Raw genomic sequence first — 25,551 nt, forward strand, 5'->3', positions numbered from 1 at the left:
CAAGGACTCCCCCAAAATTCTCGGGGATCCCTCAAAATTCCCAGGGGACCACTCAGGGACCCCCCAAAATTCCCCTGGGAACCACCCAGGGACCCCCCAAAATTCTCAGGGATCCCCAAAATTCCCCAGGGACCACCCGTGGACCCCCCAAAATTCCCGGGGGATCATCCAGGGACCCCCCAAAATTCTCTTGGAGCACCCGGAAAACCAGGGACCCCCCAAAATTCTCGGGGACCCCCTAAAATTCCCCTTGGAGCACCCGGGGACCCCTCAAAATTCCGCTTGGACCATTCAGGGACCCCCAAAATTCCCCTTGGACCATTCAGGGGATCCCCCAAAACTGGCAGAGAGCACCCGGGGGTCCCCCAAAATTCCCCGGCAGCACCCAGGGACCCCCGGCCTGGATCCCCTCCCCAAAATAATCTCAGGCAGGGATTTGGGGAGAAACCCGAAAATTTTGGGGTCGGGAAAAGTGGAATGTGTTCGGTTGTGGGGATTGTCTGATCCCAAAACATGCGGGGACCCCCCAAAAAACCCCCCAAAATTCCACCCCCGATCGGGATCCCCCTCCCCAAAATAATCTCAGGCAGAAAATTGGGGAGAAACCCGAAAATTTGGGGTCGGGAGTGGGAAAAAAATGTCCATTTGTGGGATTCTTTGACCCTAAAACATGCGGGGACCCCCCAAAATCCCCCCAAAATTCCACCTCTAATCGGGATCCCCCTCCCCAAAATAATCTCAGGCAGAAAATTGGGAGAAACCCAAAAATTTTGGGGTCTGGAGTGGGAAAAAAAGTCCATTTATGGGGATTCTTTGACCCTAAAACATGCGGGGACCCCCCAAATTTCCCCCCCCCGATCGGGACCCCCTCCCCGAACAGTCTGAGCAGGGATTGGGGGAGAATCCCGAGGATTTTTTGGGGATCCTCCCGGGTTTGGGCCGGGTTTGGGGTTTGGGGTTTGGCACTCGACGCTGCTCAGCCCTTCCCGGAGCTCCCGGCGCTCGGGCCTGCGGGGATTTTTGGGGGGGGGGTGGGGGGGTCCCCAAAAAAAACCGAGGAGACCCCGGGAGCGGACCCGACTGTAGGGCAGCCCCCAAACCCTTTAATCCCATTTTTGGGGTCGTTCCCCAACCCTTTAATCCATTTTGGGGTCATCCCAAACCCCCCAAACCCTTTAATCCAATTTTTGGGGTCGTTCCTCAAATCCTTTAATCCCATTTTTGGGATAATTTCAACCCCTGGAACCCCTAAATCCAAATTTTGGGTTTGCCCCACCAACCTCCCCCCCAATCCTTTAATCCCATTTTTGGGATGTTCCCCAAACCCTTTAATCCAATTTTTGGGGTCATTCCAACCCCCCAAACCCCTAAATGCAATTTTTGGGGTGTTCCCCAAACCCTTTAATCCCATTTTTGGGGTCATTCCCCCTCGCCCAACCCTTTAATTTGATTTTTGGGGTCGTTTCAACCCTCCCAAACCCTTTAATTCCATTTTTGGGGTTCTTCCCCAAACCCTTTAATCTCATTTTTGGGTCATTCCCCCATCCCCGAACCCCTAAATCCAATTTTTGGGGTCGTTCTCCCCCCATCCCCTTTAATTAATTTTTTTTGGGGTCATTCCAACCCCCCGAACCCCTAAATCCAATTTTTGGGGTCGTCCCCCCCTCCCCTAAACCTTTAATTCAATTTTTGGGGTCATTCCAACCCCCCAAACCCATTAATTTCATTTTTAGGGTCGTTCCCCAAACCCTTTAATCCCATTTTCAGGGTCATTCCAAACCCCCCAATCCTTTAATTCAATTTTTGCGGTCATTCCAACCCCTCCAAACCCATTAATTTCATTTTTAGGGTCGTTCCCTGAACCCCTAAATCCAATTTTTGGGATCATTCCCTCTTCCCCAAATCCTTTAATTCGATTTTTGGGGTCGTTCCAACCCCCCAAACCCTTTAGTCCCATTTTTGGGATCATTCTCCTCCCTATTCCTCTTTAATTTGATTTTTGGGGTCATCCCAAACCCCCCGAACCCCTAAATCCAATTTTTGGGGTCGTTCCTCAAACCCTTTAATCCAATTTTTGGGGTCGTTCCCCCTCGCCCAACCCTTTAATTTGATTTTTGGGTCATTTCAACCCTCCCAAACCCTTTAATCCCATTTTTGGGGTCGTTTCCCAAACCCTTTAATCCCATTTTTGGGGTCATTCCCAAACCCTTTAATCCCATTTTTGGGATAATTTCAACCCCTGGCACCCCTAAATCCAAATTTTGGGGTCCAGAGTTCCCCCCAAAATTCCCTTTTTTTGGGGTCACCTTAACCCTTAAATCCCAATTTTGGGGTCCAGAGTCCCTCCAAAATTCCCTTTTTTGGGGTCACCCCAACCCTTTAACCCCAAATTTTTTAGGATCCCATTTTTGGGTCACCTTAACCCTTAAATCCCAATTTGGGGTCTGGAGTCCCCCCAAAATTCCCTTTTTTTGGGGTCACCCCAATCTTTAACCCCACATTTTTTAGGGTCCCATTTTGGGTCACCTCAACCCCTAAATCCCATTTTTGGGGTCACCTTAACCCTTTAATCCCAATTTTGGGGCTGGGGTATCCCCATAAAATTCCCTTTTTTTGGGTCACCCCAAACCTTTAACCCCAAATTTTTTAGGGTCCCGTTTTTGGGGTCACCTCAACCCTTTAATCCATTTTTGGGTCTGGGGTGTCCCTCTAAAATTCCCTTTTTTTGGGGTCACCCCAACCTTTAACCCCCCATTTTTTTAGGGTCCCCTTTTTGGGCCATCCCCTCCCCACCCCTAAATCCCATTTTTGGGTCCAGGTTGATCCCAATTTTTGGGGCCACCCCAACCTTTTAACCCCAAATTTTTTAGGCTCCCATATTTGGGGTCACCTCAACCCCTAAATCCCAATTTTGGGGTCCAGAGTTCCCCCAAAATTCCCTTTTTTTGGGGTCCCCCAACCTTTAACCCCCCATTTTTTAGGGTCCCATTTTTGGGACAATCCCCTCCCCACCCCTTTAACCCCAAATTTTTTTGGGGTCCCGTTTTTGGGGTCACCTTAACCCTTAAATCCCAATTTTGGGGTCCAGAGTCCCCCCAAAATTCCCTTTTTTTTGGGGTCACCCCAACCTTTACCCCCCCATTTTTTAGGGTCCCGTTTTTGGGGCCATCCCCTCCCCACCCCTAAATCCCATTTTTGGGGTCCAGGTTGATCCCAATTTTTGGGGCCACCCCAACCTTTTAACCCAAGTTTTTTAGGATCCCATTTTTGGGGTCACCTTAACACATTAATCCCATTTTTAGGGTTCAGAGTCCCCCCAAAATTCCCTTTTTTTGGGGTCACCCAACCCCTTAATCCCAGTTTTTGGGTCTGGGGTATCCCCCCCAAATTCCTTTTTTTGGGGCCACCTCAACCTTTAACCCAAATTTTTTAGGGTCCCATTTTTAGGACCACCCCAACCCCCAAATCCCATTTTTAGGGTCCAGAGTCCCCCCCAAATTCCCTTTTTTTGGGGCCACCCCACCCTTTAACCCCAAATTTTTTAGGGTCCCATTTTTGGATCACCTTAACACACATAATCCATTTTTGGGGTTCAGAGTCCCCCCAAAATTCCCTTTTTGGGGTCCCCCAGATCCTTTACCCCCCCATTTTTGGGGTCACCTCAACCCCTAAATCCCATTTTTAGGATCCAGAGTCCCCCCAAAATTCCCTTTTTTTGGGGTCACCCCCACCCTTTAACCCCAATTTTTGGGGTCCCCTTTATGGGGCCATCCCCTCTTGCCCCATTTTTTAGGGTCCCATTTTTGGGGTCACCTCAACCCTTTAATCCCAATTTTTGGATCTGGGGTGTCCCTCTAAAATTCCCTTTTTTTGGGATCACCCCACCCTTTAACCCCAAATTTTTTAGGGTCCCATTTTTTAGGACCATCCCAACCCCTAATCCCATTTTTGGGGTCCCCCAACCCTTAAATCCCAATTTTGGGGTCCGGGTATCCCCACGAAATTCCCTTTTTTTGGGGTCACCAACCTTTAACCCCAAATTTTTTAGGGTCCCATTTTTGGGTCACCTCAACCCCTAAATCCCATTTTTGGGGTCCAGAGTCCCCCCCAAAATTCCCTTTTTTTGGGTCACCCCAACCTTTAACCCCAAATTTTTTAGGTCCCATTTTTGGACCACCCCCAACCCCTAAATCCCATTTTGGGGTCCAGAGTCCCTCCCCAAATTCCCTTTTTTTGGGGTCCCCCACCCTTTTAACCCCAAATTTTTTAGGGTCCCATTTTTGGGGTCACCTCAACCCCTAAATCCCATTTTTAGGGTCTGGGGATCCCCCCCAAAATTCCTTTTTTTTTGGGCCCACCCCAACCCTGTAACCCACATTTTTTAGGGTCCCATTTTTGGGGTCACCTTACCCTTTAATCCCAATTTTGGGTCCAGAGTCCCCCCCAAAATTCCCTTTTTTTGGGGTCACCCCAACCTTTAACCCCAATTTTTTAGGGTCCCATTTTTAGGACCCCCCCCAACCCCTAAATCCCATTTTGGGGTCCAGAGTCCCCCAAAATTCCTTTTTTTTGGGGTCACCCCCACCCTTACCCCCAATTTTTTAGGGTCCCCTTTTTGGGACAATCCCTCCCCAACCCTTTAACCCAAATTTTTAGGGTCCCATTTTTAGGACCACCCCCCAACCCCTAAATCCCATTTTTAGGTCCAGAGTTCCCCCTAAAATTCCCTTTTTTTGGGGTCCCCCAACCCTTTAATCCCAGTTTTTGGGGTCCAGAGTCCCCCCAAAATTCCCTTTTTTTGGGGCCACCCCAACCTTTAACCCCAATTTTTTAGGGTCCCATTTTTGGGGTCACCTTAACCCTTTAATCCCAATTTTTGGTCCAGAGTTCTCCCCAAAATTCCTTTTTTTGGGTCCCCAACCCTTTAAACCCAAATTTTTTAGGGTCCCCTTTTTGGGGTCACCTCACCCTTTAATCCCATTTTTGGGGTCTGGGTATCCCTCTAAAATTCCCTTTTTTGGGGTCCCCCAGATCCTTTACCCCCCCATTTTTGGGGTCACCTCACCCTTAAATCCAATTTTGGGGTCCAGAGTTCCCCCCAAAATTCCCTTTTTTTGGGGTCACCCCAAACCTTAACCCCAAATTTTTTAGGATCCATTTTTAGGACCACCCCAACCCCTAATCCCATTTTTGGGGTCCAGAGTCCCCCCCAAAATTCCTTTTTTTGGGGCCACCCCAACCCTTTAACCCCAATTTTTTAGGGTCCCATTTTTTGGGATCCCCTCCCATTTTTTAGGGTCCCATTTTTTGGGGTCCCCCCCATTTTTTTTAGGGTCCCCCCCCATTTTTTGGGGTCCCCCCTCCCCGTTTTTGGGGTCCCCTCACCTGTGTCCCTATGTCACCTCCTCGGCCGTGTCCTCGCCCCCCGGGGCCGTTTTGGGACTTTTGGGACTTTTTGGGGGCTGCTCTCACTTTTTGGGGTTCCTGGGGGCCTCGGGGGGGCTGGTACCCTGTGGGGTGAAATTTGGGGGGGGGGTGAGAAGGGTTTTGGGGTCACCCCCCGAGTTTGGGGTTTTTTTGGGTTTTTTGGGGTTTTTGGGGTCCTCCAAGGTTTTGGGATTCCCCAATTTTTGGGATTCTTGTGGGGTTTTTTGGATCCCTCCTGTTTTTGGGTCACCCCTGGAGTTTGGGTTCCTGGGTTTTTTTTGGGATTTCCTGCAATTTTTGGGGTTTTTTGGGTCCCTTCTGGTTTTTTGGATTCTTGAGGTTTTTTGGGATTCTTGTGGGTTTTTTTGGGTTCCCTTCCCGGTTTTTTTTTGGGGTCCCTCTCAGATTTTTTGGGATTCTCGTGGGATTTTTTTGGGGGGGATCCCTCCTGGTTTAGGTCCCTCCCAGATTTTTGGGATTCTTGAGGTTTTTTGGGTTTCTCTGGGTTTTTTTTTTGGGATCTCTCCGGGTTTTTTGGATCCCTCCTAGATTTTGAGATTCCCAAGGATTTTTGGGATTCTTGTGGTTTTTTTGGGGTTCCCTTCCCGGTTTTTTTTTGGGGTCCCTCCTGGTTTTGGGATTCTTGAGGGGTTTTTTTGGGGGGATCCCTCCCAGATTTTTTGGGATTCTTGAGGTTTTTTGGGATTTCCTGCAATTTTTGGGGTCCTTCCCAGTTCTTGGGACCCTCCCAGATTTTGGGATTCTTGTGGGGTTTTTTTGGGGGATCCCTCCAGATTTTGGGATTCCTGAGGATTTTTTGGGGACCCTCCCAGATTTCCTTGGGATTCCTTCAGTTTTTTTGGGATTCCTTCCGTTTTTTTTTGGGATTTCTTTCATTTCTTTGGGATTCCTTCAGTTTTTTTGGGGATTTCCTTTCAGTTTTTTTGGGATTTCTTTCATTTCTTTGGGATCTTCCTCATTTTTTGGGATCCCCCTGGTTTTTTTTGGGATCCCCCTGGTTTTTTTTGGGATCCCCCTGGTTTTTTTGGGGGGGGAAATTCCCTCATTTCTTTGGGATTCCTTCAGTTTTTTTGGGATTTCTTTCATTTCTTTGGGATTCCTTCATTTTTTGGAAGATTTATTTCAGTTTTTTTGGGATTTCTTTCAGGTTTTTTGGGATTTCTTTCGGGTTTTTTGGGATTTCCCTCATTTACTTTGGGATCCTCCTGGTTTTTTTTTGGGATCCCGTCATTTTTTTGGGGTTTTTTTGGGGTCCGACCTGGTCGTTGCCCTCGGGGGGGCTCCTGCAGACGATGTCGCTGAACTGCGGCTCCCCCGGGCTCTCCTCGGGCGGCGCCGTGGGCGTGGCGGCTGCGGGGGAAAAAAACGGGGAAAAAAAAACATGGAAAAAGTGGGAAAAAATTGGGAAAATAAACAGGGAAAAGTGGGAAAAAAAATCCAGGGGAAATGGGGGAAATTACAGGGAAAATGGAAAAAAAAGTCCAGGGGAAATGGGGGAAATGGGGAAAAAGGAAAGGAGAGAAATGGGAAATTGGAAACCAAGAAAATGGGAAAATTGAGAAAATGGGAAATGGGGAAATGGAGGAAAATGGAAAAAAGGGGAAAATGGGGAAATGGGAAAAGAGGGAAAAATGGAAATGGGGAAAATGGGAAAAATAAGAAAATGGGGGGAAACAGGGAAGATGGGAAAGGAAAAAAATGGAGAAATGGGAAAATAGGAAAACAGGAAATGGGGAAGGGGGAAAAGCAGGAAAATGGAATGGAAAAATGGGGAAAAATGAAAAATAGAAAAAATGGGAAAATGGGGAAAATGGGAAATGGGGGAAATGGGAAAGGGGGGAAAAGCAGGAAAATGGGCAATGGGAAAAATGGGAAAATAGGAAAAAGGGGAAATGGGGAAAATGGGGAAAATAGGAAAAAGGGGAAAATGGGGAAATAGGAATACAGGGAAAATGGGAAATGGGGAAAAACAGACAAATGGGAAAATGGGGAAAATGAAAAATGGAAAATGGGAAATGGGGAAAATGGGGGAAAATGGGAAAAGCAGGAAAATGGGGAATGAAAAAAATGGGGAGAATGGGAAATGTGGAAAATGAGAAGTGGAAATTGAGCAATCCCCCCATGGCTGGGCCGGGCTCTCTCACCGGCCTCGGGGCCCTTGGCGCTGCTGATCCTCCAGCACCAGAAACGCGGCGCCCAGACCCACGGCCACCAGGATGAGACACAGCACGATGTACCCTGAGGTGGAGAACGCTGAGGGGCCTGGGGACACCAACAGTGTCACTGTGTCATTGTCACTGTGTCACATCAGTGTCACCCTCAGTGTCCCCATGTCACTGTCACTGCAGGGCCCTATGGTCACCAGGATGAGACACCAGCACGATGTACCCTGAGGTGGAGAATGCTGAGGGGCCTGGGGACATCAACAGTGTCATTGTGTCACCATCAGTGTCACTGTGTCATTGTCATTGTCACTGTGTCACCAACACTGTCACTGTGTCATTGTGTCACCCTCAGTGTCGCTGTCATTGTCACTGTGTCACCCTCAGTGTCATTGTCACTGTGTCACCCTCAGTGTCACCGTGTCACCGTCAGTGTCACTGTCACTGTGTCACTGTCACTGTGTCACTGTCATTGTCACTGTGTCACCCTCAGTGTCACTGTCACTGTGTCACTGTCATTGTCCACTGTATCATTCTCAGTGTCACCCTCAGTGTGTCACTCTCAGTGTCACCTGTCACTGTGTCACTGTCATTGTCACTGTGTCACCCTCAGTGTGTCACCCTCAGTGTCACCATCACTGTGTTGGTCTCAGTGCCACCCCAGTGCCCCCCTGTCCCCAATGCCACCCTCACCATGTCACCCTCACCAGTGTGCCACCCTCAGTGCCATCCCCCATCCCCACTGTCCTCAGTGCCACCCCCAGTGTCCCCCTGCCCTGTTCTCAGTGCCACCTTCCTGTCCCTGTGTCCCCACTGTCACCTCCTCTCGGACACAGCTCCTGCAGGTCAAAAAACCGCGCCACCTTCCCGTCCCTGTCCCTGTCCCATCCCTGTCCCCATCCCTGTGTCCCTGTGTCCCCATCCCTGTCCCCACTGTCCCCAGTGTCACCTCCTCCGCGGCACAGCTCCTGCAGGTCGAACCGCGCCACCTCCCTGTCCCTGTGTCACCATCCCTGTCCCTGTCCCATCCCTGTCCCCACTGTCCCCATCCCTGTCCCCATCCCTGTCCCCCCTGTCCCCAGTGTCACCATCCTCCCCGGCACAGCTCCTGCAGGTCGAACTGCGCCACCTTCCAGTCGGCAGGGTTGCTGACGGTGCACGCGTAGGTGACGTTGGTGGGCCGCGGGTGGCAGCGCCACGCGCAGGGTGGTGCCATCGGGGGACAGCTGGTGCCAGCGCTTCGCCCCGGGCCGGGCCCAGCTCGCCCAGGCCAGGCTGTCGCGTTTCCAGGTGACGTTGACGGCGCCGCGGGCCGCTGCCCTGGCACTGCAGGGTCAGGTTGCACCACCTCCAGGGTGCTGGCCAGGAGCTGGCTGCGCGTCCGGGGCGTGGGCACGGCCTCTGGGGGACAGGGACACAGGGGTGGCACCGAGGGACACGCCCAAACCCAACGCAACTCAACCCAACGCAAACGGAACCCAACGGAACACAACGCAACCCAACCCAACTCAATGGAATCCAACTCAACCCACCCAACCCAACCCAACCAACCAAACTCAACGGAACCCAACCCAATCCAACGCAACTCAACCCAACCCAACTCAACCCAACCCAAATCAACAAACCCAAACCAACTCAACCCAACCCAACTCAACCCAACTCAATGGAACCCAACTCAACCCAACTCAACCCAACCCAACTCAACCCAACCCAACCCAACTCAACCCAACGCAACCCAACCAACCCAACACAACCCAACTCAACCCAACCCAACTCAACCCAACCCAACCAACCCAACTCAACTCAACCCAACTCAACCCAACCCAACCCAACCCAACCCAACCCAACCCAACCCAACCCAACCCAAACCAACCACCTCAACCCCAACCCAACCAACCCAACCCAACCCAACTCAACAAACTCAACTCAACCCAACTCAACCCAACACAACTCAACCCAACCCAACTCAACTCAACCCAACTCAACCCAACTCAACCCAACCCAACCCAACCCAACCCAACACAACCCCAACTCAACCCAACCCAACTCAACCCAAACTCAACCCAACTCAACCCAACTCAACCCAACCCAACACAACTCAACCCAACCAACTCAACCCAACCAACCACAACCTCAAACCCAACTCAACCCAACCCAACGCAACCCAACCCAACGCAACTGAACCCAACCCAACTCAAACCCAACCAAACCCAACCCAACACAACACAACCCAACCAAACCCAACCCAACTCAACCCAACCCAACCCAACCCAACTCAATGCAACCCAACCAACCCAACGAAAATAACCAACCAAACCAATGAAATTAATTAAACCAACCAATTAATTAGCTCACTGTAGACAGTGAGGTTGAAGGCCTGACCATTGTTTTTTCCAGGACCCATTGTCGTTCTTCCATTTCAATTTTTGCTTTGTGCCTCAGTTTTCCCCACCCAAACCCCAACCCAACCCAACCCAACCCAACCCAATGAAATAACCAAACAAACCAATGAAATTAATTAAACCAACCAATTAATTAGCTGCAGCTCACTGTAGACAGTGAGGTTGAAGGCGCTGACCATTGTTTTTTCCAGGACTGATCATCGTTCTTCCATTTCTCACTTTGTGCCTCAATTTCCTCACTGCAAAACCCAACTCAACCCAACCCAACCCAACCAAATAACCCCTTAATTAACTAATTAACCAATTAATTAGCCCCACTGACCACAGACAGTGAGGTTGAAGGCCTGAGCATCCTTTTTCCAGGATCTGATTGTCGTTCTTCCATTTCAATTTTTTGCTTTGTGCCTCAATTTCCCCACCCAAAATCCAACCCAACAAAATAATCCCCTAATTAACTAATTAACCAATTAATTAGCCCCACTCACCGCAGACAGACAAGTTGAAGGATTGACCATCGTTTTTTCCAGGACCCATCATCGTTCTTCCATTTCTCACTTTGTTCCTCAATTTCCTCATGCAAAACCCAACCCAACCCAACCCAACCCCAACAAATGACCACCATTAACGAACTAATTAACCAATTAATGAGCTGCAGCTCACCGTAGACAGTGAGGTTGAAGGCCTGGTCCTCCACCAGCGCCGGCTGCAGTTTGATCCTGGCTCCGAAGACGCCGCTGTCGCCCGCGCTGGAGCTGCCGCAGCCGCAGCGCCGTGCCGTTGACCATCTCCAGGCGTCCCCCGAAGCGATCGCGCGGGGTCCGGCCGCTCCAGGCCGCCCTCGCGGTCACCTCGGCCACCTGGATGGTGGCCCCCGAGCCGCCCGAGAAGCTCCACTCGATCTCCTTGACCGTCAGGTTCGGGGACAGCCACGGCGACAGCAGCACGGAGCCCGCCGCACAGCACGGCGTTGAGCTGCCGCGGAGGGGCGCGGGACTGCCCGAACAGCAGCTCTGGGGACAGAGACGGCCCTTGGGGACATTTGGGGACACTTTGGGGGACAGTTCTTTGATGTTTTGGGGACAGTTTGAGGACATTTTTGTTGGGTGCCAGCAGCATGGAACTGCCCAGGACAGGCTGTGGGACACAGAATGGCACCTGAGAGGGTTTGGGGACATTTTGGGGACATTTAGTGACATTTTTGGGTGTTTTGGGGATAGTTTGGGATGTTTTAGGATGGTTTGGAGCCATTTTGGGGATGTTTTAGGAACATTTTGGGACATTTTAGGGACATTTAGTCACATTTTGGGGACAGTTTGGGATGTTTTAGAGACATTTAGGGATGTTTGAGGACAATTTTTGTTGGGTGCCAGCGGCATGGAACTGCCCAGGACAGGTCCAAGAGCGGCTGTGGGGACAGAAAAATGGCACCTGAGAGGGTTTGGGGACATTTGGGAACAGTTTTTGGGACATTTAGTGACATTTTGGGATGTTTTAGGGACGTTTTGGGGACATTTGAGGACACTTTTGTTGGCTGCCAGCAGCATGGAACTGCCCAGGACAGGCTGTGGGACACAGAAATGGCACCTGAGAGGGTTTGGGGACATTTGGGGACATTCTGGGGACATTTTGAGGACATTTAGTCACATTTTGGGGACAGTTTGGGATGTTTTAGAGACATTTTGGGACATTTGGGGACAGTTTTGTTGGGTGCCAGCAGCAGGGAGCCACCCAGGACAGGCCCAAGAGCAGCTCTGGGACACAAAAAATGGCACCAAAAGGGATTTGGGGACACCTGGGGACACTTTGAGGACATTTTTGGGTGTTTTTGGGGACAGTTTTGGGATGTTTTAGGGATGGTTTGGAGCATTTGGGGATGTTTGGGATGTTTTAGGGACATTTTTGTGACATTTTGGGGTCATGTAGTGACATTTTGGGGACATTTAGTGACAGTTGGGACGTTTTTAGGGACATTTGGGACATTTGGGGACAGTTTTGTTGGGGACAGCAGCAGGGAGCCACCCAGGACAGGCCCAAGAGCGGCTGTGGGGACAGAAAAATGGCACCAAAAGGAGTTTGGGGACATTTGGGGACATTTAGTGACAGTTTGGGACGTTTTAAGGACATTTTGGGATGTTTTGGGGACACTTTAGGGACCACTTTAGGGACATTTGGAGACTTTTGGAGCCATTTTGGGATTTTTGGGGACATTTGGGGACATTTTGGAGCCGTTTAGTGACAATTTTGGGACATTTTGGGGAGATTTAGGAACATTTTGGGACACTTTAGGACATTTTGGGGACATTTGGGACACAGAGCCCCAGAGAGAAGGAAAATTTGGGGAAAAAAATCGGAAATTTGGGGAAAATTGGCCAAAATTTTTGGGGGAAAAATCAGCTAAAAAGGTAAAAATTAAAACTAAAATCTACAGGTTCAGAGCCCCAGAGAGAGAAGGAAAAGTTTGGGAATTTTGGGGAAAAAATTGACTAAAAAGGTAAAAACTAAAACTAAAACTACAGGTTCAGAGTTCGAAAAAGGGAACGAAAAATTGAAATTTTGGGCAAAAATTGCCCAAAATTTGGGGGAAAATCGGAATTTTGGGGGTAAAAAATGGCCAAAATTTGGGGGAAAAATCAGCTAAAAAGGTAAAAACTAAAACTAAAAACTACAGGTTCAGAGCCCCAAAAAAGGGAAAGAAAATTTGAAATTTTGGGCAAAAATTGGCTAAAATTTGGGGAAAAACATCATAATTTTGGTGTAAAAATTGGCCAAAATTTGGGTGAAAAATTGAAATGTTGGGGTAAAAATTGCCCAAAATTTGGCCAAATTTTGGGGAAAAAAATCAGCTAAAAAGGTAAAAACTAAAAACTACAGGTTCAGAGCCCCAAAAAAGAAAAATTGAAATTTTGGGCAAAAATTGGCTAAAATTTGGGGGAAAAAATCATAATTTTGGGGTAAAAATTGGCCAAAATTTGTGCGAAAAATCGGAATTTTTTTTGGGAAAAATTGGAATTTTGAGGTTAAATTGCCCAAAATTTTGGGGAAAAAATCAGCTAAAAAGGTAAAATTAAAACTAAAAACTACAGGTTCAGAGCCCCAAAAAAGGGAAAGAAATTTGAAATTTTGGGCAAAAATTGGCTAAAATTTGGGGAAAAACATCATAATTTTGGTGTAAAAATTGGCCAAAATTCGTGCAAAAAATCAGATTTTTTTTTGAAAAATCGGAATTTTGAGGTAAAAATTGCCCAAAATGTTTTTGGGAAAAATGGCTCTAAAAAGGTTAAAAACTAAAAACTACAGGTTCAGAGCCCCAGAGCAAAGGGAAAATTTGGGGATTTTGGCCCAAAAATGGAATTTGGGGCCCGCTCTCACCAGAACATCGCTCCAGCAGCGACTGGCTGGAGTTGCCGGGCAGAATTTCCAAAATCTCCTTTTCTGCCTCAAAATTCACCTCCTGCAGCAGCCCTGCCAAAAGCCACAGGGGAATTTGGGGGGATTTGGGTTTTTTGGGGAATTTGGGATTTTTTTGGGTTTTTTTTGGGTGGGATTTCTGCAAAAAAATTGGATTTTTTGGGTGGAATTTCTGTGAATTTTGGTTTTTTTTTTGGTGAAATTTGGGGTTTTTTGGGGTGGAATTAATGCAAAATTTGGATTTTTTTTGGGGTGGGATTAATGCAAAATTTGGGGATTTTTCTGTAAAAAATTGGGGTTTTTTTGGGTGGAATTTCAATAAAAATTGGGGTTTTTTTGGGTTTTCTGGGGTTTTTTTGGGTGGGATTTCTGCAAAAAAAAATGGTTTTATTGTGGAATTTCTGTGAAATTTGGGGTTTTTTGGTGGAATTTCTGCAAAAAATTTGCTTTTTTTGGGGTGGGATTTCAGTAAAATTTAGAATTTTTTTTGGGTGGAATTTCTGCTAATTTTGGGAATTATTTTGGGGTTTTTTTTGGGTTTTTGGGTGGGATTTCTGAAAAAAAAAAGGATTTTTTTTGTGGAATTAATGCAAAATTTGGGGTTTTTTTGGGTGGGATTTCAGTAAAATTTGGATTTTTTTTTGGGTGGGATTTCTGCAAAATTTGAGGGGCTTTGGGTGAAATTTCTGTGAATTTTGGGTTTTTTTTGGGTTTTCTGGGGGTTTTTTGGTGGAATTTTCTGCAAAAAATTTGCTTTTATTGGGTGGGATTTCAGTAAAATTTGGAAATTTTTTTGGGTGGAATTTCTTCAAAATTTGGGCTTTTTTGGGTGGAATTTCTGCTAATTTTGGGGAATTATTTTTGGGTTTTTTTGGGTTTTTTGGGTTTTTTTGGGTGGGATTTCTGAAAAAAAATTGGGGTTTTTTTGTGGAATTTCTGTAAAATTTGGGGGTTTTTTTTGTTTTTGTTTTTGGTTTTTTTTGGGTAAAACTTCTTCAAAAATTGGGGGTTTAGGGGAGGAATCTCCACAAAAAAAAAGAGAATTTTGGGGCAGAATTTCTACAAAATTTGGGGTTTTTTTGGGGTGGAATTCTTGAAAAAAATTGAGTTTTTTGAGGGGATTTTGGGGTTTTTTTGGGGCAGAATTTCTGTAAATTTGGGGTTTTTTGGGGTAAAATTTCTGATAAAATTCCCGATCCCAGGAGCTGCTTGGGACAAAACCCCAAAAATTTTGGGATTTTTGATTCCCCACAGGGACTGAGCCTCATCCCAGCCCCAATTTGGGATTTTTTATTTTTATTTTTATTTTTATTTTTATTTTTATTTTTATTTTTATTTTTGGCATTTTCCTGAAAAAAAAAAAATTCTCTCTCAGTTGCCCCCTCCCCCTCCAGCTCTGGGAATTTTGGGATTTTTGGGGAATTTTGGGGAATTTTGGGATGGGAACATTCTGGCCTGGTCCTGAATAAATTGGGTTTAAACCTTGGATTTTATTCCAGTTTATCACAGATTTTATTCCCATTTATCCTGGATTTTATTCTCATTTATCCCAGATTTTATTCCAGTTTATCCTGGATTTTATTCCAATTTATCCTGGCTTTTATTCCAGTTTATCCCAGATTTAATTCCAGTTTATCCTGGATTTAATTCCAGTTTATCCTGGATTTTATTCCAATTTATCCCAGATTTTATTCCAGTTTATCCTGGATTTAATTCCAGTTTATCCCAGATTTTATTCTGATTTTTCTCAGGGGTTCAGGCCCAGTCTGGGGGGGAGGAGCTTCCCAAAATTCCCAAAATTCCAAAATTCCCCAAATCCCAAAAATCCTCTTCCAAATCCCAAATTTCCCCCCTAATAGGAAACCCTAAAAAAATAAAAAATAAACCCAAAAAATAAAAATAAACCCTCAAAAATAAAAATAAACACACACCAAAAAATTGAACCCTAAAAACATAAAATTAACCCCCCCAAAAATACAAATAAACCCCATAAAATACAAATAAACTCCCAGAAATAAAAATAAACCCCCCAAAAATAAAAGAAATCCCCAAAAATAAAATTAAACCCTAAAAATATAAAAACAAACCCCCAAAAAATCGAAATAAACCCTCAAAAAATACAAATAAACCCTTAAAATATAAAATTAAACCCTCACAAAAATTAAAAATAAACCCCCAAAAATATAAATAAACACCAAAAATAAAAATAAACCCCCTAAATAAAGTTAAACCCTAAAAATATAAAAATAAACAGTAAAAAAAAGAAAAATAAACCCACAAAATACAAATAAACCCTAAAAAAAATAAAAATAAACCCTAAAAATAGAAAAACAAACCCCTAAAAATTAAAAATAAACCCCAAAAATAAAAATAAACCCTAAAAAATACAAATAAACCCTGAAAAAATAAAATTAAACCCTAAAAATATAAATATAACTCCCTAAAAAATTAAAAATAAACACTAAAAAATACAAATAAACCATAAAAAATTAAAATTAAACCCTAAAAAAATTAAAAATAAACCCCCAAACCCTCGGCATGCAGAATTCCAGAGGATCTGGGACAAACGGGATGAGGTGGGGAAGATCCCAAACCCTAAAAATCAATGAAATATAAAATAAAAATTAATAAAAAAATGAAAAATAAATTTATTTTTTTGGGGGGGTTGAACTCACCTGGGCCGAGCCCGAGCAGCGCCAGGAGCAGCGAGGGCAGCCGGGATTTGCTCCGGGGGATTTCTCCTTCCATCATTTTTTAATTTATTTTTATGGAAAAAAATTAAATTTTTTTTTGTGTTTTTAAAATTTTTTTATCGGTTGGAAGAAGAGGAAAAAAAATAAAATAAAAATAAACGGCGAGGAGGGGAAAAAAAACGGGGAAAAAATGGGAATTTGGGGTGAAAAAATAGGAATTTTGGGGTTAAAAATAGGAATTTTTGGGGTTAAAAAATGGGAATTTTTGGGGTTAAAAGTGGGAGTTCGGGGTGAATAAAATGTGGGGATTTTGGGTTAAAAAAATGGGAATTTGGGGTAAATAAAAATAAAAATAAACGGCGAGGAGGAGGAGGAGGAGCTGAGGGAGCGGAGCGAGGTTTTGTGGGAAAAAAGGAAAAAAAAGGTGATTTTTGATTTTAAAAATGGGGATTTTTGGGGTTTAAAAAATGGGAATTTGGGGTTTAAAAATATGAGAGTTTGGGGTTTAAAAATGGGAATTTGGGGTTAAAATAAATAAAAATTAACAGCGAGGAGGAGGGGGAGGAGCTGAGGGAGCTGAGGGAGCGGAGCGAGATTTTGTGGGAAAAAATGGGAATTTTGGGGTTTAAAAAATGGGAATTTGAGGTGAATAAAATATGAGAGTTTGGGGTGTAAAAAATGAGAGTTTTGGGGTTAAAAAATGGGAATTTTCGGTTAAAATAAATAAAAATTAACAGCGAGGAGGAGGGGGAGGAAGGGGAGGAGCTGAGGGAGCTGAGGGAGCGGAGCGAGATTCTGTGGGGAAAAAACGGGAAAAAATGGGAATTTTTGGGTTTTAAAAATTGGAATTTTGGGTTTAAAATGTGGGAGTTTTGGGGTTTAAAATATGGGAGTTTGGGGTTAAAAAATGGGAATTTGGGGTAAAAAATAATAAAAATCGACAGCGAGGAGGAGGAGCGGGAGGAAGGAGGAGCTGAGGGAGCTGAGGGAGCGGAGCGAGATTTTGTGGGAAAAAATGGGAATTTTGGGGTTTAAAAAATGGGAATTTGAGGTGAATAAAAGGTGAGAGTTTGGGGTTTAAAAAATGGGAATTTTTGAGTTTAAAAATGGGAATTTTCGGTTAAAATAAATAAAAATTAACAGCGAGGAGGAGGAGGGGGAGGAGCTGAGGGGAGCTGAGGGAGCGGAGCGAGATTCTGTGAGGAAAAAATTGGAATTTTGGGGTTTAAAAAATGGGAATTTTGAGGTGAATAAAATATGAGAGTCTGGGGTTTAAAAAATGAGAGTTTTTGAGTTTAAAAAATGGGAATTTGGGGTAAAAAATAATAAAAATCGAAGCGAGGAGGAGGAGCGGGAGGAAGGAGGAGCTGAGGGAGATGAGGGAGCGGAGCGAGGTTTTGTGGGGAAAAAACGGGAAAAAATGGGAATTTTTGGGTTTAAAAAATGGGAATTTGGGGTGAATAAAAGGTGAAAGTTTGAGGTTTAAAAAATGAGAGTTTTGGGGTTTAAAAATGGGAGTTTGGGGTTTAAAAAAAATAAAAATAAACGGCGAGGAGGGGGAGGAGGAGGAGGGGAGGAGCTGACGGAGCTGAGGGAGCGAAGCGAGGTTTTGTGGGAAAAAAACGGGAAAAAAATGGGAATTTTTGGGTTTTAAAAATGGGAATTTTGGGGTTAAAATGTGGGAGTTTTGGGGTTTAAAAATGGGAGTTTGGGGTTTAAAAAAAATAAAAATAAACGGCGAGGAGGAGGAGCGGGAGGAGGGGGAGGAAGGAGGAGCTGAGGGAGCGGAGCGAGATTTTGTGGGAAAAAAACGGGAAAAAAATGGGAATTTTTGGGTTTAAAAATGGGAATTTGAGGTGAATAAAATATGAGAGTTTGGGGTTTAAATATATGGGAGTTTGGGGTTAAAATAAATAAAAATAAACGGCGAGGAGGAAGAGGAGGAGGGGGAGGAAGGAGGAGCTGAGGGAGCGGAGCGAGATTTTGTGGGGAAAAAAACCGGGAAAAACTGGGGGGAAAAAAAGGGAATTTGGGGTGAATAAAATGGGAATTTTGGATGAAAAAATAAAGGAATTTTGGATGTAAATAAAGGGAATTTGGGATGTAAATAAAAGGGTTTTGGGGCCGTGAGGGAGGCGGGGATTTGGGATTAGGGCGGGAGCTGCGAGCGGTGCCCGGATGGGAGCGGGGAGGGGAAATTTAATTTAATTTAATTTAATTTTATTTTATTTAATTTTATTTTTTAATTTTTTGGAGGGTGCTGGTTGTAATTCCTGAGGAGGATTTTGGGGTAAAAAATCTGGGAAAGAGTTACTGGGATTTTAAAATTTTATTTTAGTGTTCTGGTGGTCGTGGCTGAGGGGATGAGGTGGATTTTGGGATTTGGGGAAAATAAAAAATATCTAGAAAAAATTTCCTGAAATTCCAGGGATTTAAATTTTATTATTATTATCATTATTGTTTTATTTGTACAACAGCGACAACCAAAAATAACTCAAAAGAACCCAAAAATTAACTGAAATAAACCCAAAAATAAACCGCAAAATAGCCCAAAAAAAACCGCAAAAAACCCCAAAATCAACCAAAATAAACCCCAAAAACAAACCCCAAAAACCCCCGAAATAAACCCCAAGAAAATCCCCAAATCAACTAAAATAAACCCAAAAAACAACTAAAATAAACCCAAAATAACCCCCAAAATAAACCCCAAAATAGCCCCAAAATAGCCCAAAAAATCTGAAAAATCAACCAAAATAAACCCAAAACAACCCCCCCAAAATCCCAAAAATCACCAAAAATCAACCAAAATAAACCCCAAAATAAACCCCAAAATAGCCCAAAAAAACCCCAAAAAACCCTAAAAATCAACCAAAATAAACCCCAAAACCAACCAAAATCAACCAAAAATAAACCCCAAAATTGCCCAAAAATCCCCAAAAACCCAAAAAATCAATCAAAATAAATCCAAAATAAACCCAAAATAAACCCAAAATAGCCCAAAAAAGCAAAAAAACCCCACAAAAAACCCACAAAAAACCCGAAAATAAACCCAAAAGAGCTTTAAAAAAAAAAAAAAAAAAAAAACAAACAAAAAAAAAACTTTTACGACACTTCCCTGCTTTACGGCACCCCCAGCAACGGCTTTTACGACACTTCAGCGCTTTACGGCGCTCCCTAGCAACGGCTTTTACGACACTTCCGTGCTTTACGGCGCTCCCTAGCAACGGCATTTTACGACACTTCCGTGCTTTACGGCGCTCCCTAGCAACGGCATTTTACGACACTTCCGTGCTTTACGGCGGCGCCTAGCAACGGCTTTTACGACACTTCCGTGCTTTACGGCGCTCCATAGCAACGGCTTTTACGACACTTCCGTGCTTTACGGCGCTCCCTAGCAACGGCTTTTACGACACTTCCGTGCTTTACGGCGGCGCCTAGCAACGGCTTTTACGACACTTCCGTGCTTTACGGCGGCGCCTAGCAACGGCTTTTACGACACTTCCGTGCTTTACGGCGCTACCTAGCAACGGCTTTTACGACACTTCCGTGCTTTACGGCGCTCCCTAGCAACGGCTTTTACGACACTTCCGTGCTTTACGGCGCTCCCTAGCAACGGCTTTTACGACACTTCCGTGCTTTACGGCGCTCCATAGCAACGGCTTTTACGACACTTCCGTGCTTTACGGCGCTCCATAGCAACGGCTTTTACGACACTTCCGTGCTTTACGGCGCTACCTAGCAACGGCTTTTACGACACTTCCGTGCTTTACGGCGCTCCCCAGCAACGGCTTTTACGACACTTCCGTGCTTTACGGCGCTCCCTAGCAACGGCTTTTACGACACTTCCGTGCTTTACGGCGCTCCCTAGCAACGGCTTTTACGACACTTCCGTGCTTTACGGCGCTCCCTAGCAACGGCTTTTACGACACTTCCGTGCTTTACGGTGCTCCTTAGCAACGGCTTTTACGACAGTGTCCGTGCTTTACGGCAGTCCCCAGGACCGGGCCACCGCGCTTTACGGCAGCACCCAGCCACCACTTTTAGGACATTTTTCGACGCTCGGGCTCTATGCTTTACGGCACCCTTAGCAACCACGCACGACACGTTTACGACACCCCCTAGCGGCCGCGTTCCGCGCTTGGAGGCGCCCCATCCACCAAGCCCCGCTGTTTGCACCTCCGAGCATCCAAGTCGCGCCATTTCCGGCGTCTCCTAGCAACGCCTCACGCCGTTTGCGTCACTTCCGGCGCGCAGGTCAGGGCTCCGCCGGTTACGTCACTTCCGGCGCGGTTTAAGATGGCTGCCGGAAGTCGCGACCCGCGGCGGAGCGGAGTCAGGGATCCCCCCGCACTCATTTAAAAAGTTTAATAAAAAGATTTAATAAAAATGCAAACATAAAACAAAGGGTTAAACCGGCCGGCTGCTTCGGGAGCGCTCAATGCGTTTTACAATACATCAATTTGTTGCATATTTATTGTTTTTTATGTATATTTATACTTTTTTTGGGAGCTGTTTAGCATGGCTACTTTTTGGGTTCGCTTTTTTAGAGCATGCGTGGTTTTTGGCTCGCGGTTTTAATTTTATTAAATTTGCGTGGTTTCGGCTTTTTGCAGTTGGTGTTGATAATTGCTGTGTTCGTTGTAGGGTTTTTATTATATGTTTATGGGCTTTTATTTTAACTAAGTGGGTAGTTTATGCCCACTATTTTAAAAAATATTATGTTTAACTTCTGTTATTAGAAGAAAAAAAAGCCCAAATCCCCTCAGGCCTCCCCAAACCCCCAGCTCGCCGCTGAGTGATGACGTCACGCACAAACCCCGGGCGACACGGAACGGCGGTCCACAAATCTCGCGAGATCTCGCGTGATGCCGAGGTTATAAATAGCCCTGCTTGAGGGGCGCGGCCTTCAGAGCCCGCCCAGCCGCGGGCGGGCACGGGCGGGGGGAGCCGCGCTGCGCTGAGGGTCGCGAGCAGGCCCCATCATGGCGGAATTATAAAAAAATAAATCCCGGGAATTCACCTCGGAAATTTGGGAATTCGCCTCATAAATTTGGGAATTTTAACCTCACAAATTCACTAATTCCACCTTGGAATTTTATTCCGCCCTCGGGGTGTCACCGCTGTCCCGTGGGTGGGGGAAACTGGGTCCCACTTTTTTATTTTTCCATAAAAAATAAAGTGCGGAAAACCCTCCCGATTCCTTCTTTTCCTCTCCCAGCACCTCGTGATTTAAGAATTCCAACTTTATTAATTAATTAATTGGGTTTTATTACACAACTGGCTAAGGGAGGGGCTGGAAGGTGAAAAAAAAAAAAAAAGAAAAAAGGAATTTTGCATTCTAAAAGCCAAAATCCGGATTTTTTTTAAGGGAATCCTGATTAAATTTTGGGATTAAAATCCTTTTTTATAGAAAGAAAGAAGAAAGGATAAGGAGAGAGATTTGTAAAAATTCCTGCGGAATAATTCGGGATAAACCCAGGAATAAATGAGATAAATCCCTAGAAAAAATTGAATAAATTTATATTTAATTTTTTTTTGTCATCAAAACCACTCCAGGGATTTGGGAATGCTGGAATTTTAGGAATTAAAGTTGATAAAATAAAAATATTCCTCCCTCCTTCCATCCACTAGAGAAAAAACCATAAAGAAATAACAAAATTTTATTTTATTTTTTTAATTATTGAAAACCCGGAGCCGCTTCGTTTTTTTTTTTTTTTTTAACCATTTATATTTATATATATATATATATATAAAAAAATTAAATATATATAATATATCGTGTTTAAGACTAAAAATATAGTACAGAATATTTAAAAAAAAAAAGGAAAATGCGACGTTTAAAAAATAAAATAAAATCGGGAATAAGGGCGGGGGGGGAAAAAAATCGCGGAATTTCGGGAAAAAAAGGTTTTCTAAATTTGTGCTAAAAAATTAAAAAAAAAAAAAAAAAAAGGGGAAAATCCCATTTTCCACCCCAAAATGGGGTTGGAATTTTAAAGCTGGGGTGGGGATTCCCCTTTTTTTTTTTTTTTTTTTTTTTTATGGGATATTGCTCTGGATTTTTGGGGTGCAGCACCTGGAAAAATTCTGGGATTTTTGGGGTGAATTCAGGCACCTTTGGGGTTTGTTTTTTTTTTTGGGATTTTTAAAATATTATTTTGGGAGGAAAAAAAATAAAAATCCCATAGTACCGGGATTGGGAATGAGAATTTTGGGGGATTTTGGGGAAATTCCTGATTTTTGGGAGGGTTTCGTACCTAATTCTGGATTTTTTTGGGGGGGAATTCCCTCCAAAATTAATCCCTAAATTCCCAAAAGATTTGGGATTTTTTGAGGAATTTCCTCCAAAATTCATCCCTAAAATCCACAAAAATTTGGGATTTTTTTTGAGGGGATTCCCTCCAAAATTCATCCCTAAAATCCCAAAAAATCCAGATTTTTTTTTGGGAATTCATCTTCCAAATCTCAAAAAATTTGGGATTTTTTGTTTTGGGAATTCCCTCCAAAATCCATCCCGTAAATCCCAAAATTCCCCCCAAAAATTCCCCAAAATCCCCCAAAAATTCCCCCAAAAATCTTCAAAATTCACCCAAAATCCCCCAAAATTCCCAAAAATTTCCCCCAAAATTCCGATTTACATTCACAGGAAGGAGCTCCCCCCAAACCCCAAAATTTGGGGGATTTTGGGATTTTTTTGGGGGGGGAACAATGTGCGTATGGGATGGGGGAGTGGAACCCCAAAAATTCCCAAATTCTCCCAAAATCCAAATTTGGGGAATTTTGGGATTAGGGGAAATCAGGGGAGAGGCGACCCCAAAATCAAGGCACAGGGAATGGGGTGGGAATGATTTGGGATTTTTGGGATTTGGGATTTTTGGGATTTGGGTTTTTTGGGAATGGTTTGGGATTGGGATTTTTGGGATTTGGGATTTTTGGGATTTGGGATTTTTGGGAATGATTTTTTGGGAATGGTTTCGGAATTTTGGGAATTATTTTGAATTTTTTTGGGAATGATTTGGAATGGGATTTTTTTTTGGATTGGTATTTTTGGGAATGGTTTGGGATTGGGATTTTTTTGGGGGGAATTATTTGGAATGGAATTTTTTTGGGATTTTTGTGTCCCTTTGGAATTGGGGTCACAGAACCCTCATGGAAATGATTTGGGATTTTTTTGGGAATTATTTGGAATGAGATTTTTTTGGGATTTCTGTGTCCCTCTGGATTTGGGATCACACAGAACCCTCCTGGAATGGGAATGGTTTGGAATGGGATTTTTTTTTTTGGGAATGATTTGGAATTGATTTGGAATTGAGATTTTTGTGTCCCTTTGGATTTGGGGTCACAGAACCCTCCTGGAATGGGAATGGTTTGGGATTGGGATTTTTTTGGGAATGATTTGCTCATCCCTCTGGATATGGGGATGGATTTGGAATGAGAATGATTTGGGATTGGGGAATTTTTTGGGATTTGTGCGTTCCTCTGGATTTGGGAACACTCAGAACGCTCCTGATGATCCCAATGGGGTCATGGAATGGGAATGGTTTGGGATTGGGATTTTTTTGGGATTTTTGTGACCCTCTGGATTTGGGGTCACACAGAACCCCCATGGAATGGGAATGGTTTGGGATTGGGGAATTTTTGGGATTTGCTCCTCCCTCGAGATTCAGGGACGGATTTGGAATGGGAATGATTTGGGATTGAGGGATTTTTTTGGGAATTATTTGGAATTGGGGAATTTTTTGGGATTTGCTCCTCCCTGCCCTCCTCACCGTACCGAAAACCCCTGACCTTAAAAATCCAGAAATGGGGGCGGGATTTTGGGGTCAGGACCGAACCCCTGAATATCAGGGGACGCTTTTGGGGTCCCTGCAGGATCCCAGCCCGCCCTACACGTGCGTCTGCATCCTCTGCTGGAACCTCTGCCCGTAATCCGACTGTTGGGACGTGTAGGAAAACCTGGCGCCGCCGCCGAGCTTCCCCACGGCCTCGTACGCCTCGTAGGGCGCGCGCTCCAGATTCCCGAAGCCCAACCGATAACCGGGGTAACCGGGGAACCCCCCAAAGTTCTCGTAGGAGATCTGGCTGGGATCTGGGATCATTTGGGGTTTGGGGTTGGGGGGTTTTGGGGGATGGGTTGGGATTTGGGGTTTTTTTTTGGGGGGGGTTTTGTGTCGCTGTGGGTTTGGGGTCGCACAGAACCGTCATGGCGAGCCCAATGGGGTCATGGAATGGGGATGGTTTGGGATTGGGGAATTTTTTGGGATTTGCTCATCCCTCCAGATTTGGGGATGGATTTGGAATGGGAATGATTTGGGATTGGGGATTTTTTTGGGAATTGTGCGTCCCTCAGGATTTGGGGTCACACGGAACCCTCCTGGAATGGGAATGGTTTGGGATTGAGGGATTTTTTTGGGGAATTGTTTGGAATTGGGAATTTTTTTGGATTTGCTCCTCCCTCCAGATTTAGGGACGGATCTGGAATGGGAATGGTTTGGGATTGAGGGATTTTTAGGGAATGGTTTGGAATTGGGGATTATTTTGAGGATTTGCTCCTCCCTCGAGATTTAGGGACGGATTTGGAATGGGAACGATTTGGGATCGAGGGATTTTTTGGGAATGGTTTAGAACTGGGAATTTTTTGGGATTTGCTCCTCCCTCAAGATTTGGGGACGGATTTGGAATGGGATGATTTGGGATTGGGGAATTTTTTGGGATTTGCTCCTCCCTGCCCTCCTCACCGTACCGAAAACCCCTGACCTTAAAAATCCAGAAACGGGGATGGGATTTTGGGGTCAGGGCGGGATTTTGGGGTCCCCTGAATATCAGGGGAACTCCCAGCCCGCCCTACACGTGCGTCTGCATCCTCTGCTGGAACCTCTGCCCGTAATCCGACTGTTGGGACGTGTAGGAAAACCTGGCGCCGCCGCCGAGCTTCCCCACGGCCTCGTACGCCTCGTAGGGCGCGCGCTCCAAATTGCCGAACCCCAACCGATAACCGGGGTAACCGGGGAACCCCCCAAAGTTCTCGTAGGAGATCTGGCTGGGATCTGGGATCGTTTGGGGTTTGGGATTGGAGGGTTTTGGGGGATGGGTTGGGATTTGGGGTTTTTTTTTGGGGGGGTTTTGTGTCGCTGTGGGTTTGGGGTCGCACAGAACCGTCATGGCGAACCCAATGGGGTCATGGAATGGGAATGGCTTGGGATTGGGGAATTTTTTGGGATTTGCTCATCCCTCCAGATTTGGGGATGGATTTGGAATGAGAATGATTTGGGATTGGGTATTTTTTTGGGAATTGTGCGTCCCTCAGGATTTGGGGTCACACGGAACCCTCCTGGAATGGGAATGGTTTGGGATTGAGGGATTTTTTTTGGGAATGGTTTAGAATTGGGAATTTTTTGGGATTTGCTCATCCCTCTGGATTCAGGGATGGATTTGGAA

General features: G+C 45.1%; 1 protein-coding gene and 1 pseudogene across 1 annotated transcript in view; both read right to left on the bottom strand.

The window, feature by feature from the left end:
• Nucleotides 1-5,385: 5,385 nt before the first annotated feature.
• LOC117008901 lies at nt 5,386-16,242 on the bottom strand (annotated as a pseudogene).
• An 8,382-nt stretch (nt 16,243-24,624) lies between these two features.
• The window catches only part of KIRREL1 (kirre like nephrin family adhesion molecule 1), a 37,093-nt gene continuing 36,166 nt past the window's right edge, over nt 24,625-25,551 (bottom strand). Inside the window, exon 16 of the mRNA XM_033082944.1 lies at nt 24,625-25,147. Coding sequence (XP_032938835.1) covers nt 24,958-25,147 — 190 coding nt within the window. The 3' untranslated portion in view covers nt 24,625-24,957. The remainder of the gene's footprint in view (nt 25,148-25,551) is intronic.

Source organism: Catharus ustulatus, chromosome 30, assembly GCF_009819885.2.
Source record: "Catharus ustulatus isolate bCatUst1 chromosome 30, bCatUst1.pri.v2, whole genome shotgun sequence".
NCBI classification, from domain to species: Eukaryota; Metazoa; Chordata; class Aves; order Passeriformes; family Turdidae; genus Catharus; species Catharus ustulatus.